The sequence below is a fragment of the Orycteropus afer genome, unplaced genomic scaffold (genome assembly GCF_000298275.1).
Source record: "Orycteropus afer afer isolate SDZICR_OR568_19922 unplaced genomic scaffold, OryAfe1.0 scaffold00376, whole genome shotgun sequence".
Lineage (NCBI taxonomy): Eukaryota > Metazoa > Chordata > Mammalia > Tubulidentata > Orycteropodidae > Orycteropus > Orycteropus afer.
Genome location: NW_006921963.1, coordinates 160,982 through 172,229, shown reverse-complemented (window position 1 = coordinate 172,229; position 11,248 = coordinate 160,982). Strand labels below are relative to the sequence as shown.

Here is an 11,248-nt window from a genome sequence, read left to right as displayed (position 1 = left end):
AGAGACTGCAGTCAATGTCATGAGACAAAGTGTCTGTGAACTGCTGTATAGAAGATGAATTTGCTCTATAAACTTTCACCCAAATCACAATAAAATTTAAAGAAAGAAAGAAAAAGGACAAATAAATAAGTAAGAAGGCAGGAAGGAATAAAGAAGGGTGAGGGAAACTGTAAACACAGGGAGGAGGTGGCAAGAGTGCTGCTACACTGTAGAGATTTCAATCAATGGCATGAACAAACCACAATAAAAAGTTAAAAAAGAAAAGATATGTACATTTTCCTGAAGAGATCTCAAAAAAAAATCATAAACCAATACTGACCTCCAGCTACTCACATGCATGTTAAAGTGTTTACCCATTACCACTGAGTCAATTCCATCTCTACCGCAACCCCACAGAATAGAGCAGAAGTGCCTCATAAGGTTTCCAAGGCCGTAATCTTTATGGAAATAGACTGTCACATCTTTCTCCCATGGAGTGGCTGGTGGGTTCAAGCTACCTACCTTTAAGTTAACAGCCAAGCGCTATAACCACTGCACCAGTATGGCTGCTTGGTAAAGTGCTCAAGGGTGAAATACACTAATATCTGCAACTTACTTTGAAATACATCAAAAAAATTAAGGTAAAGAAAATATTTTGGCAATTCCTCAAAACACTGAACACAGAACTACCTTTTTTAAAAACCAAAACCCAAACCCACTGCCATCCAGTCAATTCTGACTCACAGAGATCCCCATGGGGTTTCCAAAGCTGTAAATCTTTATGGAAGTTGATTGCCTCATCTTCCTCCTGAAAAGTGGCTGGTGGGTTTGAACTACTGACCTTTGGTCAGCAGCCAAGTGCCTTAATAGAGTTCCTAGAACTACCATATGACCCAGCAATCCCAATCCTAGGTATGCACTCTGAAGAACTGAAGGCAAACACAACAGAAACTTGCACACCAACGTTCACTGCAGCCCTTTCCACACTAGCTAAAAGGTAGAAAGAACCTCAATGTCCATCAACAGATGAACAAACCAATGTGGCTGTCTACTGATAATGAAATATTACTCAGCCCTAGAGAGAAATGAAGTCCTGATGCACACCACAACATGGATGAGCCTCTCAAACATGCTGACTGAAATACGTCAGTAACAGGATGTCAAATACTGTATGATATCACTTTCTGAGATAAACAAACATACAGAAAACGAAGATTATTAGTGGTTACCAAGCATGTGAGGGAGGAGGGGGCACTGAGTTCATGTTAATGATGGTGGAGTAATGCAGAAAAGGAAAGTGAGAATGGTCGCACAGAATGAGGAACGTAATCCACTTCACTGAATTGGACATGTGGAAATTGACGACGTGATAAATGTTTCAGTACGTATATTTCACCAGGGTAAAATGAATTAATTAAAGATTAATAAGTTAATTAAAGACTGATGGATGGATAAGGGGATGGGTAGATGGGCAGGCACGTGACAAAGCAAATATTGTAAATGCTACTGGCAGAATCTATATGGTGTGTCTGTTCACTGTACAATTGTTTCAACCTTTTTGTATGTTTGAAAATTTTCATAGTAAAATGTTGAAAAAATAGTAATGATCCACAAGTTTGATATTCACTTCCAATCTACGTAATTTTAATTAACACTAAGACACTCTGAAGACTGCAGGGTCAGAAAGCCCCAGTTGTGTTGAGGAGTGTACAGAGACGAGCAAATCGCTACACTCACCTACGGACTGTGAACTGAACACTGCCACGATCTGGGGGCTGGCCAGGGCCTCCAGTCTGTTCTTCAGAGCCTCCAAGTGCACGCATTTCTCCGAGTAGTCTGGTGTATCCACCAGCATCATTAAACTGTTCTGCATCCCAGTGAGCTTGGCAGAAATCACAGCTAAGTCCTGTGACAAGGCCAGAACAGAGAGTATTGATACAAAATACCTGCAATCCTTACAGAAACAATAAAAGACAGACACAGAGTAATCCCCCCCAGACACCCAGACACTGTGGGAGAGAGATCCAATAGATCTACTGTCTCAGGACCATAGTACTGGGGGACACCAGACTCAATTGGCACAACAAAATACATAAAAGCCTTGTTCCGCATCCCACACTGCTGAGTACAGACTGGGGTCTTAACAGCTTTCAAGCGGCCACCTAAGATACAGCTAATGGTCTCCTATCATTGGAAGCGAAAAAGAGTGCAAAAAAACAAGGGCATTTGGAAGCAATCAGCCCTAGGACACGATGGCCCTCGAGACCAGAAGAACTAGATGGTGCCCAGCTACCAATGCCAACCACTCAGGAAAGGATCAAATCTGGAGATCCTGGATAGAGTGAGGGAAAACATGGAACAAAATTCCAAAAACTCACTAATGACCAGACTTACTGATCAGATGGAGTCTGGTGAGATCCCCAACACCATGGCCCTGGAATACATTTTGCACCTGGAATAAAACACACACCCCCAGAGGCTGGCTCTCAGCCCAATAGTTAACAAGATATACACGCAGACCACTCAACCCAGGATGACGCACCCACATAATCTACGGTAATATATCCCTTAGAGCAATACACCATGGGGCACCAGAGGACCAACATTCACACTGAGGAAATGCAGGACAAACAGAAGTGCATAGCTATGAGGGGCACAGGGGGAGGGTTACTGGCTAGGGAGGGGAGGAGACCGGGTTAGGGTTGGCCATGGTAAATGCGGAGTGAAACTAAACGAACACATAATGTTGAATGTAAAACAAGCTCTTAAAATAAAAAATTTAAAAAAGAAAAAAATCTACCTTTCAAAAAAAATAAATAAAATATCCAGCTACCTTAATTAAGCATGGACAAAACACATGAAAAGGCAATTCATAAAATAAGAAAATGGCCCATACACATACTATGCTCAAAATTATTAGTACTCAAATAAATGAAAATTAAAATAAGAGAACAAGTACCATTTTGCTCTTAACTAACTGGTAAAACTTTAGAAAAATTATAAAATCTACTGTTGGTGAGGGGGCAAAAAGAAAAGATAATCTGTTGGACCATAAGCTTATACTGTCTTCCTGCAGGCAAATTTCCCAAGGCATGTCAAAAACCTTAAAAATATTCACATTTTTTGTGGTACAAAACTCAAAATCATTTGGAGGCAAAAAAAAAAAGAAGGTGGGGACCAGGTTTGCTGGTCCAATGGAGCCTGGTGTAACCACTGAGACTATGGCCCCTAGCTGCCCTTCAGGTCTGGAATTGAACCCACAACTGTGGTTTCCAGCCAAACAAAGTACAGGCATGTGAGTTAAACATTTACCTCAAGTAGACACACGCCCTGGAGAGAACACTCATGGGAGAAGGAAGGGCTGCTTATGCACAGGGAGATAGCTCAGGGTGCAGAAGAGTATGAAGGGATGGACACTGGGAGGAGGTAACTATGGGGAGGAAGTGGGAGGGGAGCTGCTGCATTGTAAATTTTGGTCAATGACATGAGACAAAATATATGTGAACTGCTGTATGAAAAGTGAATTTACTCTGTAAATCTTCACCCAAATCCTAATAAAAAAAAAAAAGAAAAGAAAAAAAAAAATTCACATTTTTAAACCTGGTATTTCATCTATGAGTCGGGGCCGACTCGACGGCAAATAACAACAACAACAACACTTGTAACCAGTGCTCAGTGCAGCAGTATTGACAGCAGCCGAAAGGTGGCAACAGTCCAGGTGTGCATGAACAGATGAACCGATAAACAAAAGGTGGTCCTGTCCACGCAATCAAGTATTATGCGGACATAAACAGAAATGAAGGCTTGAAGATACATGAAGACACACGTTACAACCCTGAAAACATCATGCTGACTGAAGTATGTCCGTCACAAAAGGGTAAATATTGTAGAATCCCACTTATACGAAGTATCCTGAACAGGCAAATATAGAGACCCAAGTTTGTCCGCGGCCACCAATGGTTAGCAGGGGTGGGAGAGAGGGCAAGGGGCAGAGTCAGTGCTTAGGGGGCACGGAGTTTCCACTAAGGGTAATGGATAAATTTGGAAGTAGATGGTGTGTATAGCTGCAGAATATAATGGCTGTAACTGGTATCAATGAACCATACCTGTGAAAAATGTTGAAATGGTATATGTTTTGTCACATACATACATTTTTACCACATTAAAACAAACAATAAAAAAGTATTACCATTTCCTACACTTTGCAGAGGGATTAAATAACTTGCCAAGCTCACGTGGTGTATAAAGACCCCCGATCAGGTCTTTATTTACCCCATTTGGTCGGCCTGTGCATTTTCACTGAAGCCCCTCTTGAACTCACCACTGTGACACGAGGCTGCAGTCACACGCAGGGTGTGAACTGAAGGAGCTGGTGACACTCAGGGCAGTGTCGGCACTTCCCCACCTGAAATCTGCATGTTTCCGCATGCCACTCCTCACACCATCCCTACGGTTTTCAGTGAATGATGTCCCATTTGCTTTCTCCAAACGCTGAGTTCCTGCTGATAGAGATTTCACAGCACCCAATCGAGAAACCTACCTGAGTCTTGAATGTCTCCTCGATGTCGGCACTCAGTGTGCTCCACTTGTCTGCTTCCTGAAGAGATTCTGCAGCAAGCTGCATTCGGGACTTCACCTGGTCGATTTCCACCAACACCTGAAAAAGAAATGAGGAGTGAACACCAGGGATGTGACAGTTCCTTTCGTCCTACCTTCTCCCAGTGACTTGAATATCTCAGCATGCTCCTGTCTTTGGGGACTACCTGTGCCCCTTACACCACCAATCACACGGGTAAATCTGCCTAGAAGATCTCAACAACAACAAAAAAAACCAAACTCATTGCCATCGAGTCGGACCCGACTCATAGCGACCCCTCCTTGGGTCTCCAAGACGGTTATCTCTACGGAAGCAGATTGCTCAGTCTTCCTTCCGAGGAGTGGCTGGTGAGTCTGAACCGCCAGCCTTCTGGTTAGCAATCAGATGCCTTAGGCACCACACCACCAGAGCTCCCAGCAGATGTCAAACAAACACCTAAATTAAAAATCCTGGAAGAAATGATTAGTGCCACTTTCTTCCATAAAATAAAACTTTCTAATTTTCTATAAAGTTGTGGCTTTTAGGAAACTCTACATGTCAATTTTTCCATCCCTACACCACACGACAAAACCCTTGCCTGAAATACCGGGCATTAAACACTGCTTTACCATGGATTGACCATCACATGTCTGAGAATTGTCAATCCTGTGAACAAGAATCATAACTAAGACCTGCACTTTTCATAATGTTCAGAGTACAAGTTACCAATGCAAAGAGAATTATAAAGCAAAAGCTATGTCAGCTTTTCGTTTCAAACATTATTACATACCCTCTAAACAGACTTCTTTCCTTTTAGTAAGCGGTTTTGATCAGCTGACCAGAGATTGCTCTGGCTGGTCCAGAGGCCACTCTACCAGAGCCTGGGCAGCTGCAATAGTGAGGAAGGACGCCTTGAATTCTTCTTCTTGGTGGTGGGGCTCTCACTACTTCACCACCCCTATGGACAAACTTCTTACCAACCAGTATAAAATCAAATCCCAGTGATCATCAAATCACAGAATAACATAAAACAATATACAAGAAGGGAAAAACAAAATAATTCAGGGAAGACAGAAGGCTAAGAAAGTGACTAAAATTAAGAAATTAAAAATGAGACAAAATTAAAATACTCATGCTGGTTCGAAGGGATAGATGAAATGAGCCACAAAACTTTTTCAAAGCCACAAGATTTTTGAAAAGAGAGAGTAAACAAGATTAAAAAAATAACATACCACTACCACCCTCACAATTTTTTTGACCCAACAACAACAAAAAAAAACTTAAGGTAAGGTCAAAAAAATTAAGATTTAAAACAATTCAACAGGAACACACAAAATTAATAAAAGGTTAGAATTAACAAAGGGAAGGATGAAACCCATGAAATACAAAGTTAGTGAACGTATATATAATGGAAAACTAAGGAAATAAAAATAGCACAACTTTAGGAAAGAAACTGGAAGGTTTTTCTTTAAGGGACATTTGTAAGGAAAATAAAATAAAACAGCCAACATTAAAAAATACAATTTAAACATCAAACACCAAGCCATCTAATGCACTGAAACAATATTTAAAATTTCAAAATAAAGCAGAGAGATGTTGGGGAGAAAGGGAACCAAGCAGAACAGGTGTCTGAGTGCATGGCCGAAGTCAGAGTGAGGCCTGGGGTCCCACAGAGCTGTTCTCATCTCATCCACCTCTGAGTGGTCAGCTTCCAAAACCGAAAATCAACATTCAGGACAGGGGCCAAAATACCTGCATCGACTGAGCTGTGTCCTGTTCAAACTTTTTAATGTCCTCCTTGACAAGGACCATCTGCTCTTTCAGAAAAGACGCCTCCTGTTTAAGGGCTTCGACGTCACGGAGAACTCTGGGCATGTTCTGAAGGGCCAGGTGGCTTGTTTCTGCAGCAAGAACCCAAGAACAGCAGTGTGCACAAAAGGGGAACATGAGACCCATGAACAAGAGGAAGGAAATACGGTGACAAACAGGTCATCTTACCTAAAGCTCTGGTGGCATAGTGCCTAAGGCAGCTGACTGTTAACCAGAAGGCTGGAGGTTCAAACCCACCAGCCACTCCTCAGAAGGAAGGTTGGGCAATCTACTTCCGTAGTGATACTGCCTCCGAAACCCAAGGAGGGTTGCTATGAGTAGGGTTCGACTCGAGGGCACGTAACAACACCACGACCTAAAGCATTACCAGTTTTCAGAGCCTGGGGAAATGGTGGTTTGGAGGGGCACCAGGATCAAGTCCTCCCCTAAACTGTGGGTGAGGGCTGGGTGATTTACCAGGGGATGAACCATCAACCTGCCCCAACACTGACCACTGTGCTAAATCTTAATCATCCCACTAGAAAGGAAAAGATGAAGGAATCTAGCACCGAGTGAAAGCCTGCTTCCTGCCAGGTGCTTTACGCACATCCCGCCTGTGGGGTTATGTTCGTGTGTCGATTTGGCTGGGCCTGGTTGAGTGGCTGGGCAGCTGGTGGTAGTTATTTCCCATGATAAGACTGCCAATCAACTCCATGGTGGGATCTACCACAAGCAGTTGAGTAGCTGCCTTTGGGAATGTTGTCTGCTTCCAGTATATGAGCAGAAGCCTTGGGAATGGTCTCTAGCCTATGGCACGCTTGGACCCTGCATGTAGCTGTGTCGTTGCTCAGCAGCCTGCTGTGATCTGCCGACCTTGGGACTTACAATGGACTTAAAGTTAATGGCCTGCCGTGTGGTTTGGTAGCATCGGGACTGTGCCTTTTTACTTGTCAACCTTGGGGCTTCTCAGCCTCAGCAGCCAGCAGCTGCCTGAGTGAAGAAATGCCTCTAGCTCCAGTGGGCCGGGAGCAGGAGGCAGAGCTGGACCCCAAGGTTGAGGGGCTTTCGCCCAGCCCCTAGAGCCTGGCACTTTGAACTTGGACTTAAAGCCTCCAAATTGTAAGAATAAACTCCTGTTTGTTAAGGCCATCCCATTTGTGGTATACTCTTGTCAGAGTGGCACAAGGTAACCAGAACACTACCACTTAACGTCCATGGCAATCCTAGAAGATATTATTAGCAGCCACTGCTTACAGATAAGGAGCTCTGGTAGCATAGTGCCTAAGGCACTTGACTGCTAACCAGAAGGCTGGCAGTTCAAACCCACCAGCCACTCCTTGGAAGGAAGGTTGGGCAATCCTACTTCCATAGTGATACTGCCTCGGAAACCCAAGGAGCAGTCGCTATGAGTTGGGGCCGACTCGACGGCATATAACAACAACAACAACAAGCTTACAGATAAGAAAACTGAGGTTCAGAGAGGTTAAGTAACTTGCCCAAGATTTCACAGAGTGGAAGTTTACCTATGTCTGGCCCCAAAGCCTGCTGCACGTGGTGTTTGTACAGTGTAGTCCAGAAACCACCAGCATCAGCTGGAGGACAGTTAAGATGGTGGCACCTAGGCCACCTGCTAGAGACCGTAATGCTGCAGTGGTTAAGCACTCAGCTGCAAACCAAAAGGCTGGCAGTTCAAATCCACCAGCTGCCGCACAGGAGAAAGACGTGGCAGTTTGTTTCAGTAAAGATTACAGCCTTGAACACCCGATGGTGCAGTTCTATTTGGTCCTATGGGGTCACTATGAGTTGGAACTGACTCAAGGGCAATGGGTTTGGGTTTGGTATGAAACCAAGTGTAAGGCCACGGTAAGGAGAAGAGGACGCACAAAAGTAACTCTGCATTTTTTAACAGACATCCCACAGGTATGCTCAAATTTGAAACTCTTTGCAGACTACGATGTCTTCTCTGGAATTCAGAGGGTAACACCACTCTTTAAACAATTCTCTGGGGACCCAATCAAAGAAAACCCGTGTATTCTGCTCCACACGTGCGATGAGTGGAATGTAACAGACTGAGCATGTACTTCAGGCACTAGTTCATCCAGCTCTGCCATAAAACAACAACCTGTTTCCACCTCTGAGCCCAGGTAAGGTTCCGAGACTGGTCTGAGAAGCAAAGATAGAACACACAGAGGTGTTTCCGATACACAGAACTTCACTGAACTACAACAGCGCTGTTATGACCCCAGCTACATCTCCCACCTGCCAAAGCTCACAGTCACTCTTTAGGTCCTGCCTAGTTCCCTGTGGACCTCTTTTTACCAGCTCTGCAGTCCACTCCTGCTTCCGTTTTAAAACAATCACCTCCAGGAGTTGTCTCTTTCTTTCACTCGGAGAAGGACCAAGTGCTTTCAAGTATGGGAATACATGTTTTTGCCAACTCTAAGGATCCACCGACTATTACCTAATGTTCTTAAAACTTAAGTTTCAAAAGGAAATTAGTATTGCTGGAGATGAAAAACCAGCACCCACACTTAACCAAGTGTGGTAGTTATGTGCCAACTTGGCTGGGCTGGTTTTGAGTGGCTGAGCAGCTGGATGTAGTTATTCCCCACGATGAGACTGGTAATCAACTCCATGGTGGAATGTACCAGAGCAGCTGAGTAGCTGCCTTAGGGATGGGGCCTGCCTCTAGTATATAAGCAGCAGCTTTGAGAAAGGTCTCTGTAACTCTTTGGCATGCTTGGGCCCTGCACGTAGCCAAGTCTTCAGTCAGCAGCCTGTGTTTCCTGCTGAGCTTGGGACTATCTCTGGATTTGAACTAGTGGCCTGCCACGTGTAGTAATCTTGGGCCTGTGCCATTTTATTGGTTGACCTTGGGTTTGTCTGCCTGGCAGCCAGCAGCTGCCTGAGTTAGGAGAAGCCTTCAGATTCAGTAAGAGGGGTGCAAGAGGCAGGGCTGTAGCCCAAAATAGAGAGCCCTTCACCCAGGCCCTAGAGCTGGCCCTTTTAACTTGGACTTCTAGGCTCCCAAACTGTAAGAAAATAACTCCTATTTGCTAAAGCCCCGCAACTGCGGTACTTCTGTTATAGCAGCACTAGAACCAAAACAGCAGGTGTTCAACATAATGTAGCTCTGAGGGGAGACTCTCTCCTTGCTGTAATCAGAGGGACCAAAAGAGGGCGGGGCTAGGGCTCGTTTTCTCATCGAACGAAGCCCGGGAACTCCGCCGGGAGCAGGGGAGGATCCCCGGGGGCGAGGTCCCTGCGCGGCTCACCCTCCACGGCGTGGTTCACCTCTTGGATAAACAGCTGCAGCTTCATCACCAGGGTGGCCGCGTGGCCGTCCGCCTTCCCGGCCGCCGCCTCCTTCGGGCCAGCCCTGAAGGCCGCATTGATCCACTCCTTTACGTCGAAATCCTCGGCCAGGAACTTGGAGAAGTCCATGGCGGCCAGCCTCCGGCCCTGGCTTCCAGGTCGTTACCCGAGGCAGCCAAGAGGCTGTTGACGTAGGCAACCCAGCGAGGACACTGGGGCTGGCCTCCTGACAACCGACCGGGACCAACACCACCGGCGTCTTTCTCCCGAGCAGCCCGTTCCTAAACGCGCTCGGGCAGACGGCTGGAAATGACCCTCGCCGCGCACGGTAGTTCTTCCGGAAGTGAGTGACTGTTACCATAGTGACTGGGGGCGCTCCGAGCGCCTATATCCGTTCCGTGTTGGAGAACACTCTGCGCCGAAATTGCCGGCGGGTTGACAGATACATCCGTCCGCCGAATTGATTCCTGTCTCCGCCCCTTGCTTCTACAAACTTTGTTGTGTTGTTAGGTGCAAACGTTAAACATTTACTAGATGCTTACTATAAAGGCCTTAAATATATTAACTAAAAAACCAAACTCACTGCCATCGAGTCGTTTTCCGAGTACTATTATTCTCCCCACTAGAAAGTTGAAGATCTGAGATATCGAGAAGTTAAACAACTGGTTCAAAGTCTCATAGCTACAAAATGAGACTGTCAGGATTTGAACTCTGGCAAGCCTGCCACTGGAACCTGGAGGCTTTACGGTACGTTACTGCCTTCCTACAGGGAGCAAGTGAGGCAGGCCCAGGTGATCTGGTCCACCTACACACCACTTTCCCCACTTGTCTCTTACTTCTCTCCAGGCACGTTGACCTCCTATATGAAACCCCATAGTCCTTGCACTCACTGTTCAGTTTTGGCCTGAAACTAACAACGTCACCCCTCAGAAAAGAAAGACTACCAAAAAAAAAAAAAAAACTTCCTTGTGCACAGTTACACGGAGGCTGTCTAGATATAAAAAGCACTTGGCTGCTAACCCAAAGGTCAGTGGTTAGAACCCAACAGCCGCTCTGTGAGAAAAAGATGCTTCTGGAAGGATTGGAAACCCCGTGAGGATCATTCTGCTCTGTCCTATAGAGTCATTATGAATTGGAATCAACTCGGTGGCAGTGGGTTTGATGTGGTTACAGGTCATGGCGAACTATGTGACCTTGTTCTGCTGAGTGGAGAAAGAGTAGAAACTGAAAAAAATGTTTTGGACCACATCCTAGGCCAGTTGTCATCAGTGAAAGCAAGGAAGGGTACCATTGTAATTTTCACATAGTGCCATAATGGGTTAAATAAAAGATTAATGAACTTGACTTGCATTTTTGATCTGATTTTATGGTAAAGTTATCCAAAGGATGGGTGTCAGACGTTGGCACAGAAGTGCTATTTCAGTGCTTGCCACAGGTGCTACTTTCCATAAATACACCTCTACACCTACATAATGTGCTCTGAAATAGGCATAATTTTGCCATTTATCAGTTCTCATCCTGAATATACTGACTATATAAACATGGTAATTCTAGAAGACTGTATTTCTA

General features: G+C 45.0%; 1 protein-coding gene across 1 annotated transcript in view; it reads right to left on the bottom strand.

Moving 5' to 3' along the window:
* The window catches only part of COG7 (component of oligomeric golgi complex 7), a 111,114-nt gene extending 101,306 nt beyond the window's left edge, over positions 1–9,808 (bottom strand). Inside the window, exons 1-4 of the mRNA XM_007953190.1 lie at positions 9,640–9,808; positions 6,308–6,456; positions 4,520–4,636; positions 1,717–1,885 (exon numbers count right to left, since the gene is read on the bottom strand). Of these exons, the coding sequence (XP_007951381.1) occupies positions 1,717–1,885; positions 4,520–4,636; positions 6,308–6,456; positions 9,640–9,808 (604 nt within the window). The remainder of the gene's footprint in view (positions 1–1,716; positions 1,886–4,519; positions 4,637–6,307; positions 6,457–9,639) is intronic.
* Between the last annotated feature and the right edge of the window lie 1,440 nt (positions 9,809–11,248).